We start from the raw sequence: 17,849 nt of genomic DNA, 5'->3' as shown, positions 1-17,849 counted from the left end.
CTGTTTTATGTGGGAAATTGGAGTCGGTGGGGGGCCTGTAGCTCAAAGCACACTGTATTCTAAAAGATCAAAATTGACAAGAACACAAAGTGCCATCAAACAACAAACCTCGAAAGATGCGAACCCTTCTTGACGGGGGGCTTACAGAGTGGTCGTATTTAACCTTGTATATGTATGTATACTTCTATGAATGTTTGAATAAAAGTGACACCTTTTGTATATGAAGTCTTTGCAGTAACTGAATGTGATGAGTCTGTTTTCGCTTATGATGGAAGAGGTTTTCAGGCAAGATATAGGGTGACCTTGTATGAAGGAGAGCAGACAAAAAAATTTTACAACAGCACACTTTGATATACACAGAGAGATGAGATGTTATTAGACTAATTATGTGCATGTAGAGGAATCATACACATTACACAGATACAGAAAGAGCATACGAATATAGACTGAGAGAATAGACAGAACATGTTCCATTCTCATTTTTTTTTCTTTTATTACATTGTACACATGTGATGTATACATTGAGATGAAACCAAGAGGCAAAAAACAGAATGTGTGTGTGTGTGTGTGTGTGTGTGTGTGTGTGTGTGTGTGTGTGTGTGTGTGTGTGTGTGACAAAAAGAGATTCCACTATTTTAGACATTGAATTATGATCATGTATAGAGAAAAGAATAGTAGTTGAATACCTATGTACGTGTACATTGTATAGGGCATCTCCTATTCTAATTCTATTTGGTTTGACTTATGAGGCAGAATAAGTGTAAACAACAAGAATACACAAGCATCGCTCAATCTCTCACTGGATGTAATCATTAACCCGTTGAGGACGGACTGATTTTGCCACAACACACATTTCCCATAGACACCTGCCCGAGTATACTTGGGACTCGTCCTCAACGGGTTAAAACGCACGCACACACACACACACATACATACACCCATATTGCTACATGTTAAACTTAAAGGGACATGAATGATGCAACTCACATAGATGTCTTCATTCAAAGTCAGTTTTATTATCGTCTTTGTATAAACAATCTCTGGTGAATATGAACACTTTATCTGCAGTTTCCCTTTAATACGACCCACAACTACTTTCAACAAATTTTCACCTTCCAAAACAAACAGTCATTACCTGCTCTATGCCTTTAGAACAAGAAAACTACATCTACAAACTATACAATTTACAGCTTTGACATACTTCATGTAAACAAGACATATAAATTACGATACTGGCTTTTTCTCGTCTCTTGCAGTTGTGCACACAGAATGAAAATAACTCTCTTTAGTTTTAATGTAACTTGAAACATCAACTACACAGTTGACAACTCTACTTTAATAGCAACATACCTTAGATCCTGAGTGTATACTAAGATGTGGCAATGCCACTTGCCAACTATTATATGTCACCCAGGTTGAATGGCAAGGGGTTGATACAAACAATGTGACTGTATTTGTGCATCGCATGTGCTGAAATGCTTCGAATACTCCGCATATTTCATCTCACTTCGTGAAAACTTTTACTGTAGTGACCTTGTGACCATAACAGTTATGCAAATATTTGAAGCAGTATCTGCCAACAACAGATTTGAGGATCTGAGCAAGCTGTACTTTATGCTGAAGTCTCCAGCAAGATGCACTCAGCAATGATTTAAAAGTAATCAGTATCAAAGAAAGGATTTCTTCACCAAAATATAGACGTTTCACACATACATAAAGCGATATTTTGCTCTCTCGTTTAAAAATACATATGTTTAGAATTCCATCTGTCCAAAGTTTTGTCAAACCACCTGAGGGCAATGGTACTACTTCAATGCCATTCTAAAGGTTTTTCCACAAAAAAAAAAAAAAAAAATTCATGGGTTTTCTTTTTGCATCAAAAGATTCCATGTTCATGCCATCACATAAGAAATGGAGCACTGTAAAAGTGGATGTTTTCGCGCCAGTAATTTATCACGCTCTACTGAGCAAGATGAATTTTGCCTGCTTTTAATTCTGCAGAATCAAGACATTGCATAGTGGTTCATGTATGTACGACAAGTAAAAACATTCATGCGCTTTTATTTTCGTTTAAGTTTCTGGTTGAGCAAAATGGGCAAAAATATCCACTTTTACAATACATTACACCATGACAAATGTGCTTGCATACACAAGCACCAAACGGTCAAATGAATAAATCACCTCAATAATCACGTATCCAACTGTTCAACTGTGTGGATGGCATCTCTGTGTACACAGAGATAAGCACACTGTTTAGTCAATGCACTTACTTCTCACTCCGGGCTCAAAGAAAATGCTGATAAATATATCACACACCTTTTATTTGGAGATAGCCTTTAAATATCGTATGATGTGTTTCTTCACATCAGTCTTCAGCCTTCCAACTCTCTAGACCCACTCTACAGTACCATAGTGTGACATCACAGCAAGTCATCGCCATGGAAACTGGTTCTATACAACCTCACATAGCCTGAATATCTGTGAACACAATGGTTGCTAACCAATGCTCATACCCGATTCCAGCCCAATGCCCAAAGCCTTGTGCAAGGATATTTTGTGTGGAACCAGCATGACGTTATAACAAAAGACTGTCACATCATCACTCATGTATGGTGAGGTACCCGCACCTTGTCAGGGGCCCTAATACCATCACCCTGCGTAAATGTGCAATAAGCGCACTGAACAAAAATGTACACCCAGGACTGTGTTCAGTACACTTGAAACTTTGCAGGGTTACCACAACCAAGCAAACTGAGTTGAAAACCGAACAATTTTTGGTGAAAATCTTGATACTAGAAATATGTGTTATAAGTACAGTTTTGTATCATCACGATCACCCACACATGCTTTGTCTATGGGAGCACGGGGTGACGAGGTGCGGGCCACTTCCTTAGCGCACAACTATTCCGCATCGTTCATGTTTGACGACAATAGCTGCAAATTTCCGGTATCGATCAGTGAACTTGTGCTTCTACTGAAATCTTCAGCATTTTTCCTGTACGTATGTGGGATTTCACAGAATTTCACTGACGAAATGTGATTTCAAACGTCAACTATGACGAGGTGCGGGTCACTCAACTATACTCTTTGGAGTCGCCAAGCAAACAGCTCCTTCTCATCCATCACTGATGGACATTTTGTGGCATCCATGGCTGTGAGTAGCACACTTAGATAGAATCTGAGGTTATGATATGATCATGGCAAGCATATACACCACCCTGATATCAAGCAATCAAGTCTGTTATAATTCACTTAATGCCCTCCCATGCCACAACACAGTGGCATCACTTATAGCATCAAACGTACAGAGGAGCTGCCCCATCTTAACACAGTGTAAACACATTTCTAGCAAAAGGATAATGCTTTTATGTCACACTCAACTTCAAAATGAACTATGCATTTCTTGTTCAACAAAGACAGACTGAAGGCAACAATGACAACAAAAATACAGCTTAAAGTTTTTAACTTCAAAAACCATCGCATGTGAATACAGATTCTACAATCATCTCTTCAAACAGTCATTACACTTTTCTCTCTTTCCTTTCTTCTCTCTCTCTCTCTTTCTTAAAGTCATGCACTGGCAATTTTTCTTTCCCTGAAAATACTTGAAATACTATACTACCAGCAATGACAATTATGAAGACATTGCGTTTTCAATACAGATAGTTATGAACACGATTCAAAACGTCATGAACATGATCAATTTTTAGCCCAAACAGACATCTAAACAAGAGTTTCAAAAGAAACATATGTTTTTGCTCTTTAAACATCAACAAACCATAATTATAAATGTACTAAACATTATTTAAAAAAAATCTACAGGAAATTTCCCTAGTTTTAGTGGGAAGTTTCACAAGCTGTTTTGGGGATGTTAGTGGTCACACTAGCAAAACTTCAAGAACCTAATCTTTGAAAAGTTTTGGCAGTGTGACAACGGCTAGCGAGAGAGAGAATTTCAAGAGTTGAGATGACCTCTGCAGGTAGAAGTCTCTCTTGGGGGAGATGGTCCTATTTGCACATTTCACATCAGATGGCTACAGCTTTTAACCCGTTCCATACTGAATTCTGAAATCTCCCTAAACTTAATACACAGGCCACCAGGTTCCATAGAAAACGGGTTAAAACCTCATGAGGTACAACACCACGCCACTGTCTCCTGAATTGATGATTAAAAATTTTAAAAATCTGTCACAATTCTCTGATTTCCTTTGTGAGCCTAAGGTTTTTTTCTAACCTATTACAATTAAACTCTACTGCTTATTATTACATCTATGTTTGAACACGAAAGGAATGTACTGGCATAGTTTGTCACCTCTTCTTTTGCCCTGTCAAATCTACTGCACTATGATCATTAACAACTACATGCAAGATGTTGGCATCTTAGAGTGAAGAATATATCACTGTCCTTACTTCCAAAATGACTGCAAATGCCCATCCCAACTTCACTATCTACTTTGGCACAAAGCATGTGAATGGTATTTGGTAGGTTAGCCATGCCCACATACATCTACACATCACCATCTAGAAACAAGCACTTTACAAGCTACTAACTACAAGGACTTGTGTACCATGTGAGCTTGTGATTCATCCATCAAAAGTGGTATTCACATATTTGTGGTGCATCATCACGTTACCTGTATAAAGTTGAAGATCATTAAAGGAAGAAAAATGTTCGTAAAGCCAATTATAACCTTTACAGTTTTCCGATTTCGAATTCTTTCAAAAAATGAATATTTCCCTTGTAATGAATCAGGACAAATTACATATCAATTTAAAGCTTAACATCCGGAAAATCAAAACCTGTCAACACCAAAAAAAATTATTTTCCGACATTACATGGCTTTTGAGATGATGCATCACATTTGATTACTTGGGTTTGGATTTGGAGTGACTGAGTAACGACAACTGGTATGAAATGTTATCTTAAGGCCTACACTAAGTAAAACACAAAGGCCTACATTCACAAAAGGAATGTGAATCAAACCCACTGATCAAAAGTTCATGAACTAAGTTCAGCTGCACGTGCACTGAGGCAGTTGCAGATTTGCGTAGCCCATGAAACTACCCCTTGTGAAATCAAGCTAAATTGTGTTGTGTTTAATTGGAAATTACCACTACCTTCATCTCAGCTTTAGCTAAGATTGTCACACAGCTAACATTTTGTGCATGATCCTTTTTATCATGCTTACTATTACAAAAGGTTTTTTTTTTTTCATAGACTGGCTGTTGGTGGCAAAAAGCACAATGAACAGAACAAATGAAACAACAGAATGGAACAATCAACACACAGCACATCATGAACATTCAGTCGAAGAAACATCTACTTCAACTCGATACATATCACACAAAAACAAGTGCAATCATACACACACACACACACACACACACACATACACACACACACACACACACACATACACACACACACACACACACACACACACACTCACGCACGCACACACACACACACACACACACACACACACACATACTAACTTACTCACACTCTCTCCCATCATATCCTTATCAGACTGATTAGGATGAGTCACACAACTCATAAATTTATGGACTGCGTGACGATATGCATGGACTGTACAATATTTCAGACTCACTTTCTCTATCTATCAATGGCTGGCATGATACTCCACATTTTATGAACACTTACGTAAGTTTTGTCAGCCCAACACAAGGGTTTAACTCTGATTAGAGTGCATGAAGTAACACTCAACATGCACTACACTATTAGAGGACTCTGTACTTGGATACACACACATATACACCAAAGAAAAACAAAATCTAGTCAACTATCACGATTCTGGTCTTGATGTTGACAAAAAGCATACTTTGATAACAAAACATGATTTTTGAGAGAGAGAAAAGGGCTGGGACGGGAGCATGACTACCACACCTTGCATCCTGATAATGTTTCTATGTCAAATAAGCACTGATCATCACAGATATGAAGGCAGTCCGGACTCAAACATGTCAAGGTCCAGCCATAATGACCATCAAGGGGTGTATCAGTCTCACACCCAGCCCTGGCCAGAGCTTCGAACCAATACAACGTCTCTCTTATTGCCTATTTTCCTGTGGGTTATTTTGCAGACTCCACTGCAATGTTTGCCCTCTCCTACAAGGATTCCTTGTGACAAAGGTCACAGGTCAGTAACTATTCCCGTTTAGAGCTATCTGATCTATGTAACCTCACAATACAATACCAACATACACTGTAAGTCGCCATAGAGTTATTTCAGTTAAGGTAGTTACCTGAAAGAGGAGATCGTTAGCTTTGAAATGATGTATGACTCGTTAAAACTGGACATTCCTAACCCATTACATCTTATGATTACAACTCAAAGATGCAGAAATGCTAAGTGTTACAAAACGGGCTTGGAAGAGTCTACTTAACCCATTTAGGATGGGCTGATTTTGCTACAACACACATTTCCCACAGACACTTGCCCGAGTATACTCTGGACTCGTCCTCAACGGACTAAGTGCAATGTGTCAAAGATCATTGAGTGTGGAACAAAAAGGGGGTTTGAAACACCAGAACAACTAATGTGAAGGAATTGTTGGACTACCCTATAACTTTGTACACTCAGTAAAAATATTCTATTCATAACATCAATATATGAATCTACTGCTGACTGTTCTATGTTTTTGTTTTGTTTTTATTTCTCTGGAGTTGTCATGCACACTTTCGCATATCTCACAGGTTGACATGGAGAAAAACAACATGAGACAGAAAAAAAAAAAATCAAATGCTACCTGAACTTAAATCGTAAGCTTTCAAACTCAAATTCAGATAGAAAAGGTATACCTCTTGTCAGAAAACATCCAAAGCCAAAAAAAATCGGCTCAGTTGACCCAAAATGTGTTCTTTCATGCAATCTGAAAAGTCATCTGATGCAAGTGTTTGTAGGTTTTTGTGATGCAGCATCACATAAAGTAGACTGTTTCATATAGTTCCCTCTTTCAACATTCCATTCATCAATCTCCATCTTTTTTTCTCTTTTCTTTCTCCATCTCTCCGTCTCTGCTCTCTCTCTCTCAATCTCTTCTCCTCTTTTTCTATCTCATTCTTCCTTCTTTCTCTCTCTCTCTCTCTCTTCTCGCTCTATCCCCCCCCCCCCCCCCAATCTCACCTGTATCACTATCTTCCCTCTATCTCACTTCTTCTTCTTCCTAGATCTCCTGGTCCTGTTGTACGGGTTGCGCCCCATGTTATGTTTTCCATTCGACTGGTTCCCACCAGAGGAGCGCTGTCCCTGCTGTCCCGGATGTCCTGGCTGTCCCGGTGCATTCCAGGAGTGTTGGAATGTCCCTTGCCCAAACATATTGTCAAACATTTCTTCATACCTGCAACAGCAATGAGAGTACACAGAATATTCTAAGTGCATCCAAATAGGGAAACTGACCAAGGCCCTGTTTTTTTCAAAAGATATAATCAATAATTAATTCCCTTACTACATAGGCTGCCACAGACTTATGATAGAAATCAACTATCAATTGTAACTCTTCATAAAACAGAGCCCAAAAATATGAAATATAAATGAAAATGAGCAACAACAAAAAACAAACAAACAATCAAACAAACAAATCATGATCGAATCCCATTGTCTTTGCATACTTTCATTCATTAGATATTTCAATGATGTCGAAATGTATGAAGAGATGCAAAATCATTTTTTTTCGCCTCATCTATGCACACTATGCCACACACTGACAAACACTAAATAATCTTGTCTGTACGCATAAAGTTTAACATTTCAAAACTTTGTTGAATAATGTAGATTATGAACACCTTGGAAGATTATTCAGGAGTGATGATTACATCTGGTAGTCATCAAAAATTGATGAAATAATACTAGCCAGAATGGCTGTCCAAAGGTTTTACTGAACTTCAATGTATACGCTCACATGTACTCAGTATTTGTATATGTGTAATGTATAAATACATTACCGTAAAAGCGGAAATTTTCATGCATATAATTTTTCTTGCTCGGCCAGGAAGATGAATTCTGCATATTTTTGATCCTGTGAAATTAAACTATGAAATACAGTGCACTCCCGTTACACCGAACACGGTTATAACGAAATTTCGTTATAACCGTGTTATAACGGTTATAACGAAGTAAAACTTCCGGTCCCAAAATTATCGCCATTAAAGTCTATGATGCAAAATTCGCTTATAACGAACACGGTTATAGCGAAATTTTCGTTATAGCGAAGTCTTTTCCGAGCGCCACTGACAAAGAAAAAGAAAAGAAATGTGCTCTGTTATAACGAAATGCGGATTGCTTTGGAAAAAACATAGCGTAACAAGCATTTTAGCGTCTCTGCATGGACGAACACTTTGCATCACTGTGTGTTCACTCTGTGTGTCACGCACAGTTTCCGAGGGGAACTTGCATTATTGCAATACAATAATCTGAAATCAAATAAGGTTCGTTTTTTTGTTCCGAAGGTTCTTTATTACAAAACACACAGATTCCGATACACCTAAATGTCCGTTAGTTTGGAAATGAAATAGGGTTTGTTATTCCAAACATTTTGGGGTTATTCCAAAGGTTCGTTATCAATAAGGTTCGTTAATTCGACAATGAAATATGGTTCTTTATACAACGGATCGTTAGTCTGAAAATGATAGGAATTCCAAACGTTCGTTAATCGGAACATAAGTTTCGTTAATCCAAAAGTGAAAAAGTGGGTCCACTATTAAACAAAACTTAGGAATTACAAACCTTATAATCATCTTAAGATAACCGAACCTTCGAAATAAGTAACCTTTCTAATTTTTTTGATTAACAAACCTTCTTTGGAATAAAAAACCTTATTTCATTTTCAGATCGCGATTAAAAAACCCTCAGCACAACAAACCTTTGGAGTAGAGAACCTTTCTCATTTTTTGATTTACCAATCTTCGGAATGACGAACCTCATTTCATTTTTCGATCAACGGATCTTCGGAAAATGAACAATATATTTCAGTGAAAATTATGAACTTTTGGAATAACAAATCTTCGGAAGAGCGAAGCTTCAGATGAACAAACCTTCAGAATCAATTAGGGGAATGGCAAAACTTCAGAATAAGGAGCCTTCGGAGTAACGAATTTTAGTAAGAAACAAACCTTCGAAATGGCGAACTGTAACCGAATCCTAACTTACCGTTTTCTATTATGTGTGACAACTTTATGCTCTTTTTTAAATAAAAGATATAAACGAAATTAAAAAGGTACCATCCCATTTCACATAGCTTTCCAGTCTATGATGAGTATTCAACAAACAGAATATCATATATTATGCGTGGTTTCCTTACGAAAGAAAACTGCCGGTCCCGAGCATTTCGTTATAATGGGAGTGAACTGTAGTATTACATAAAACAAGCAAAAAATGTGTGTGCTTCCATTTTTGCGCTTGCATCAAGTTTGGCAAAATGTGTAAAATTTCTTCTTTTCTAGAAACATATATGTGACCCCATGGCTCAAAACCCATCAAAAGTAGGCCAAAATGAATTTTGACTTTCTACATAGTTTGAAAGAGTAATCTCTAAGCTTTAAAATTATCTACATACACTGTGTAGTTCTAACTTGTTCAAATCAGACCAACCTAACCAATTCAAAAAGAGATAGAGATAAGCCTCAGAGTTAGGGAGGGCAGTTTCAGAGAAAAGATAATAAGAGGATTTGAATATCAAGGTCACTTAGGTGTGCTGGGTAGAAGTATCAATGAAAATCACAGTAAAAGCAGCGCCTGTCCGAAAAAAATACGGTTTAAAAAAAAAAAATACTAAGACATCAATTTTGGTTTTGTTTGAAGCTGCCAAATTTTTGACAGTAGGTAGAGAAGATAATATGACTCTCCCAGGTATAACAAACTTTAAAAATCCAAATGACAACATCGGTCCAATACAGAGAATACTTATCAGTGACTTTTTGTGGGTTTTGAACCGGGTGGTCACATATAGGATGGAGGGAATAAGACAATGATGGAAGACCACTTACTGGGGAGGAGGCCTCCTGGGAGCATGCTGGTACCGCTGGACTCGATACTGGACCTTACAAGTGTTGGCAGTCATTGGATTCAAGATACACTGACAGGCAGCCCACTCCGTCACGTCGTACACCATGTCGTCTTCACGGATGTAGGCGTAAACCTTGAAGAAGGCTGTCTCCTTCCAGATATCTCCCTGTAAGAAGGGTGAGAAAGGATTGATAGGCCCATTCACACACACTGAAAAAAAGTGTGTTTTGAATCACACTATTTAGTGCCCATGTTCTCATGTACCTGGACCAAAAAAGAAAAAAAAAATGCAATTCAAATTGCACCGTTATATGATGAAAAATCATAACCAAAACTGCATCGGTTCCAAAGAGACCACACTGAAATATTTGAGTGGCACACCTTTCAGATGCTTTACTATGAAGACATGCAACCCTTTCAGACAACAGAAAAATCTGCCTTGAAATCATGCTCATGAATCGCATTATAATCCTGATTTGAGTTTTTGAGGTATGAGCTTCCTGACCTACAATGTATCAATCACACTTACAAAGTGCTCACTAGCTAGTGCTACACAGGCAGATTGCAGTACATTTTGCACCGTCTGTGGAAGGAACTAAATGTAGGGTAGAGCTAAACTCTGCCTCCTCAGTCATGTTTTGGAGGTCAAGTCTTTCAGATGGGAAGTGCACACCATGAATTGAGCAAATCAAGTATTGAAAACACCTTCGGACCCCTATTTGCTCAAAGAGATTCTAGAACTGTGATTACAATCATTTGTAATTACGTCGATGTAGGGCAACTTGTCAATCAGTTGCAATAATATGCTTTCAGACGCAAGAACTATCTTGCTTACAATCATGATTCTTCTCATGAGAATATAATTGCGATTACAAGAGAGACTTTTCTATGACCTGAAAGAGGGCAAGTGTTCATGACTTACATCTTTGGCAGGATGGCGGGTGTTGTGATAACTACAGTATCTAGCCGCGTGGATGGGAAGTTCCGTCGGGAGTCTCTTATGCGTTCCTCGGCAAAAACTACAAGGTATAGTGTTCATCATCTAGACAGGGTAGAGAGAGTGAAATTAGTCTATCGTCCCACAATGAGAACAGAAAATGGCAGTACATGGATTCACTTGTTTTCAAAATCATTAAGGTACTAAAATTATAAATCATGTGATTGTCTACAAAAACAATTTTGAGCCCAAACTAGCCAGCCAGAAAGAAGCATCAAACAAGTGTGTTGTTGCATGTTGTGCTCTCCTATACAGAGCACCGAAGAGACAACGTCAGTCTTTTTTCGAGCATGTAGTGTTCACAGATATTTGAGCTAAGTGAGGTTGTTGAGAACCAGTTTCCATAGCAATGACTGGCTATAACATCACACTTCATACTCTACAGGAAGTCACTATTACATTTAAATGTTATGCTCATTTATTCTGAGTGCTTTCAAAATAGGTCAAAGATAATAGCTACGTTCAGTGGTCCCTAACCTCAAGGATAGGCTTGTAGTTAGGCACCGTGCAGAGGCACTCGTGGATAGCTACACGTTGTATCTTGAAGTTAACTCGAAGATAGCTATCCATGAGATATCTCAGGGTTAGCACTCTATCAATGAGCTGCAGGGGGTCCCCACTTGTAGTTAGTCATCGTGTGGACAGAATTTGTTGACAGAAACTTGTAGATAAGCGTAGTTACAGGGGGCAGTGAGCCTATCCTTAAGAATAGCTATCCTCAAGGATAGGCTTCGTCGTGTAAAACGCGCATCGTAGTTAGGGGGCCAGAGCTTATCCTCGAAGATAGCTATCCTCAAGGTTATGGATCACCATCTGAATGTAACTATGGGAAGTTTGGCATCAACAATCCCAACTAGTATTAAGTCTTACATAACTCCTAAGCATCAAATGATATGCATACCATATGGTAGGCATACAACTATTCAAATCAAGTTTGCTGAGAAATAATCGGATCAAACAAGTGCTTGAAATTGGCATACATGTAGATCAACATAAACATTTCTACAATGTTTGTGTCTAATATCATGAACTCACCTCTTCACATTTTCTGTAAAATTCATCCATCTGACAGAAAGAGGGAGAGATAAAAGATAATCATGAATGGTGATCAGATAAAAAATGATTGATACTGCTAATTTCTAGTTCATACCGAGTTCAAAGGGATATCATGAATACACAACAGCATAAAATTTAATGTTTAATGAGAATTTCCTTCTCTACCTTAAAAAATGATCAATTATTCCTGCCCGATACTGTATATAGGTTGCTATATTCACTACTAAATCAAATGACAGGTAACTTTGATTACATTTAACACATTCTTACCTTATCTATGTCTGTCTGTAAGTAGAGGACCAGTCACAGCAAATATTTATCCATTTACTGTAAGCTCATTGGTCATTTGACCGTTAAATTTAGTGTTAAGTAGAGGTCAGTAAAGTCCATCCTCAGTGATTTGAAAAATGTGTGGTCCTCACATATCAATTATGTATGACATATGTCTATCAGTAGAACTTGTAGACCAACAATTGTATGGCGTAGTTGTCCCCTAAATTCTGTTACCAATACGTTTATGATTTTTTTTTTTGAAGTTGCGATCAACCAAACACAAACTGGCACCCTCTGTTATCACATGTAAGTTCATTCCCCCCCCCCCCCAATTTGCTCTGTACTATCACATTAGAAATTTTCATTTTCCTATCAAGTCAATTTCCAATCGTGCAAACACCCTTCTTATACAATCTTTGTATACAACCCCTGCAGTAAAAAAATACAATTTGTCATTAAAAAGATTTCATGAAATTTCATGTAAAGAGCAACTGAACTCACATGCTCTATCATGAAGTTGCCAACTTGTGCTTGATTGATCAAATTTTTTTCAAAAATCATTTTTTTTTTTTTTTTACATGAGAATTTGATCAAACTTTAACTGTCCTGTTTCCCTGATTTTTCAGCTTCTATTCACACAAACTAATTTTCATTGTTCAATATTTACCTGTTCTTCCAATTGGTCCTTGTAATTAAGGTCAAAATCATATGTATTCCGTTTATCCTGGAAGAAATGAGAAGTGAAATGCATTTTAAAAATAATTCACACAAATACAAGTTCACTTGTTACATATGAAATGAATGTGATGGTTGTCATTAATCACTACTTTTCTGGAGCTAGGCTTGCAAATAATTTTTCCCAGTGGTTGCAGGTTTCATCACTGGTAAAACACCAAATTTCACCCTGTGAAACTGTTCGCGATGAAGATGTCCGCATAAAAACAGCCAAAACGCTCCTATGTCTATTTTGTGGATGGGCAAATGCATATCAAAGGTTACTGACAGTGAAACTGAATTCCAGTGCAGCGTTTCCATTGTGTTTGGCAGTCTCAGGGGAGGGAAGAATTGCTCTCATGGTGCACAAAGGTTAACAGCTCAGGTACACGTACATCAGAATGTACAGCCATAACGTCTCCATAGCAACTGCAAGCTATGTAAATAGCTCTCTTCAAAGCCTTGAGCACATTTCTTTGTAAGTGTAAACACCATGCAAAGTTCATCCGCCTTGGTCAAGCACAAGGGAAAAAAAAAATAGACCCAATGAATTTCTTTTGTACAATATTAATCTTCACATTCAGTTGAACCAAAGATGACATGAAATATTCTAAGACAGTATCTTCACACATGCATATCTTGTAATGGTTAGAGAACCAAGACTAGAGGCCCACAGAATGACAAATCTACAGAATTCATCCCCCCCCCCCACACACACACACACCTCCCTGATACATTTCAATATCAAGAGAGAGAAAGGCATTGAATTGGACAAATGAACTAAAATGCCTATGCAAATTAAAAGAACTTATCACATCACAGAAATTAGAGCATAGATTTAAAGGCCGGTGCACGGCTAATAAATATAGTGTCAAACACAATCTCACAGGGTCGCTCAGGGTGGCGTATGCTTTCTGTAGAATCTGGAAGGCTTCGTTGGCACGTGGTAGACTGGTCTACAGGAGAAGGTGAAGAGAATCAAATGTGAAAAAATCAGTTGACATTTCTTGTTGATAGTTTACATGAGCCAGGGAAACTGAAACTCATATAACATCAGCAATTACATCCATGCAGAAAAGCAGTTTCACTTTAGGATCTGATATTGTTACAAAACTTAAGATACATCTCTATTAAGAGTGAAATGGCATAAAGGTTTTATCTGTGTTTTTGTTTCGTTTTGGGTTTTGTGTTTTTTACAAGATTACAAAGGTACAGTTGTACTTACGCCAATTTCATGAGACAGTTCATGTTTTCTGCGCTGTCATGTTTCAATTTATTTAAAGATTTCTAAAAAAAAAAAATGAGTAGTAATATGTTTTAAGTAGTATATGGTGGATAATCAGTTAGTTGAAAATGTTTCTGTGACGTCTTTCAAACTGACAAAAGATCGAAACTAAGAAGTAAAAGACATTTATAATCTAGTAGCATTTCCTGTAATAAAAAAAAAAGAACTGTATAAGCTGTTATTTTCATGTGTTTAATTTACGCGAATTTCGCGAATCACTGTCAGACCACAAATTTAATAACACAAGAAAATGTCGCCATGCGCTAGGGTAATAGCGCACTTACAATAGCCCCTATCAATTTGCAAAGACAACATCTCGCAAAATGTTCATGACGTCCTCATTTGCAAAAATATCTGTACACAAAAATAACAGCTCATACAGTAGAAAGCTTGGAAAACTCTGGACCATTTGTTTGACTGATCAATCTGGATATACCGTATGTCCTCGAAAAAATTACAATCGGACCCTCCGCACCAATAACTTTAAAAATAGTGAATTAATTCAAATATACTTTTAGGGTGTGAAACTATAACTTATTACCTACATTTTACAGAAAACTCCATTCCATTTGCTTCAGTGGTCACAGAGAAATGAGGACTTATGTTCAGCATGTCAGGAATCCTTTCCCTCCAAGTTCTGTCCACTGTGTTCACACATTATGCAGTTTCAAGAGCATCCAAGTGTTAAACTTGGAATAATCAGACCCATGTACCTGCTTTACAACGATTCACATTTCTCTGTGACCATTTCACAAAACTGAATGGGGTTTTCTGCAAATTATAGCTAAGATGTTATATTCAAAGACCCTGAAACAACATGCAGACAGTTAGATCATATTGGAAGTAATCAATGAGAAAATCTGGCTGTAATTTTTTTTGGGGAGACATACTGTACAAACAGCCAAACTGACCTTGTCTGGGTGAACCAACATGCACTGCTTGCGATAGAACTTCTTGATCTCATCATCAGACGCATCCTCTGCCACGCCCAACACCTCGTAATACTTGTCGGGATCGACAGCCAGGAGGCGACGGATTGCCGATTCTTCTGTGGAGGCAAACAGGAAAAATAACTGATGTTAAAATACAGTATTTGTTGCATTGTAAACTAGTGAATATGCCATATATTTTGTGAGTTGCATAATTTTGGCAAATTTTGTGAGTACTGTGCTATTTGCGATTTAACAATTATGCAAAAATATCAACTCTGACCCTGACATGAATGTAATGTGCAGATGTACATTTCTCTGTTCATTATTAAACACCAAGATTCCAAATTTAAGCACTCGTGAAACTGGCACGAAGTCCCAAGTCCCAAATGAGACTCGCAAAATACATGGCGTATACAGTATAAATGTACAGGCCTTGTCATGAATGTCATTGTGCTACTAAGAATTCCTTTCCCCAGAATACTTTGCAAGCTGACAAATAAATGAATCCTCACAGTCTAAGCCCACAAGAGTACCGAAACTATATCATCATGAGAAAAAGAGGCATATATCCACAATCTAGAAAAGGAATAGCACACACCTAACAGTTGCCCCTGCTTAGTCGGGACAACTCAAGCCCTTTGTTCCAATTACTACACAAAATACAAAACAGTCAAATCTGTCTATAGCGGCCTCCCAAGGGAGATGGAAAAAGTGACCTGTACAGACAGGTAGCCACTGTAGACAGGGTCTTCAAAATGGCTTTTTTCATACATAATACTTTTACTGCATGATTAAAGACTAGTGACAAAGCTTCACTCAAAATCAGGGTTCGAAATTGGCAATGGTCCGCTGGCCATTGGCCACCCAAAATCACGTCGGACTAGCTAAAAATCATAAAATTCTGAAGTAACTAGTCCGTCTGGCTAGCCAAAATATTGCTTCAGTGTCAAAATTGATTCTAAGTAGTCCGCCTGGCTAGTCAAAAAAAAAGTTAAATGCGACCCCTGAAAATATGTCCTACAACTGTAGATACAAACACAATTCCAACCACTTTGCACCAAACTATATAAAAAAACAGTTTCATCATTGTTTTCCTGATCTCATCCTAGCTTTTCACACTCAAATTTAACTGACTTTGGCCAAGCACTGCCCAGGAAACCCACCTGTGGTAGGCAGTTCAATATTTTGTCCTGAGCTGTTGGACTGTGTTTTCCCTCTTCCAGTACCCCGTGAGGTACCACTACCTCCCCATCCTCCTCCCCATCCTCCTCCACTCCAACCACTGTATCCACGGTGCTCCTCCCCCGACTGCTGGCTTCTATACTTGGCCCAGAGCACCTTGCCTTGCTGGTACAGAAACACACACAAGCTCTTCAGTCTGCAAGAGAAACACAAGAAAACCAGAATGTCTACTTAGAAGTGTTTGCATGACAGGCCACTAAACAAACTAAAACAACACAACAGAATAGCCTATTAAAGCCATGTCACACAAAATGTAGTGTCAAGGAGAAAACTCATTCCAACAAAGACTTCAATTATGCTTCCTTGTAAGTAGGATTCTTAGTCACAAGTAGAGTAAACATTTGTGTGCTATGCATGAATCCTAGAATGGTTTGTTTCAACATTTTAAACCAAGCAGTATCTCCTAGAAATTATCACTGATTTTAACACTTTTTGCATAATTGCTCTGGCATTTCAATAGTAAAACTACAAAGGACACACAAAAAGGTGAATTTTGATCAGGATACCTCACATATCTTGCTATAAAGATAGAGAGACAAGAAACCAGACAGGTGACTTGTCGAAATCTTTGAGAAATCTCTCAGCATGTGAATAAAAAACAAATACAGCTTTGAGTCATTTAAACTAACTACCTGTTTCTCTTAATATTCTAAACTTATTTTCATGTGGAAACTTACACAGAGAGACTGAAGGAGAGCAGGACGAGACACAACAAGGCTGCAAAGAGCACCATCCAGCACAAACCCTTTACCAGCTTGACTCCCAGTTGAAACCACCACTCTACATAAAAGAATTCAGGGGGAAAAACAACAACCAGTTTAATATTAAATCAAGACATCCACATGAAATTATGCAAAAAAGTAGACTTTTTGAGAAAGATTTGCTTCCTAACAGCAACACAATAAAAATCTTCATAAATACTCTAGAAGTGAATCTAACCTAACATTAATATTTTGCATACTCTTCAGTCACCTTCACGCTTTGTTCAAAACATACTGTAAAACAAGACACTTTCGCGGATTGAAATTTTCATGAATGGGAACCGACGGCCTTATTTGCAGCATGAAAATTTTGCGAGTTGTCTCTAACATCGAATGCATATAGTGTACACAAGATCTTTAGCGTGCATTTTATTTTCGTGAAACTCGGCTCTCACGAAATTTGCAAAATTAAAATGCACACGAACATTCCTCGTTTTACAGCAAATCTGAACATTTGTCTAGCATTCCTCAGCCACTGAGAAGTCATGCCTATTACCTCTTGTCTGTGTGGTTTTATCAGACAATGAATGTCTGTTATCAAATTCACTTGAGCACTTAAACTAT

The 17,849-nt window shown here is 37.9% G+C and overlaps 1 protein-coding gene across 1 annotated transcript in view; it reads right to left on the bottom strand.

Annotated features, from left to right (window-relative positions):
- Positions 1–7,172: 7,172 nt before the first annotated feature.
- The window catches only part of LOC139725270 (uncharacterized), a 30,158-nt gene continuing 19,481 nt past the window's right edge, over positions 7,173–17,849 (bottom strand). The window contains exons 4-12 of the mRNA XM_071636358.1: positions 17,202–17,304; positions 16,446–16,660; positions 15,262–15,398; positions 13,953–14,021; positions 13,019–13,075; positions 12,058–12,087; positions 10,948–11,067; positions 10,007–10,191; positions 7,173–7,362 (exon numbers count right to left, since the gene is read on the bottom strand). Coding sequence (XP_071492459.1) covers positions 7,173–7,362; positions 10,007–10,191; positions 10,948–11,067; positions 12,058–12,087; positions 13,019–13,075; positions 13,953–14,021; positions 15,262–15,398; positions 16,446–16,660; positions 17,202–17,304 — 1,106 coding nt within the window. The remainder of the gene's footprint in view (positions 7,363–10,006; positions 10,192–10,947; positions 11,068–12,057; positions 12,088–13,018; positions 13,076–13,952; positions 14,022–15,261; positions 15,399–16,445; positions 16,661–17,201; positions 17,305–17,849) is intronic.

The sequence above is a fragment of the Diadema antillarum genome, unplaced genomic scaffold (genome assembly GCF_040938485.1).
Source record: "Diadema antillarum isolate AM-2024a unplaced genomic scaffold, OU_Dant_1.0 seq00000030_RagTag, whole genome shotgun sequence".
In the NCBI taxonomy this organism is placed as follows: Eukaryota; Metazoa; Echinodermata; class Echinoidea; order Diadematoida; family Diadematidae; genus Diadema; species Diadema antillarum.
The sequence above is the reverse complement of the archived record's forward strand: the minus strand, read 5'-3'. Positions and strand labels throughout refer to the sequence as shown.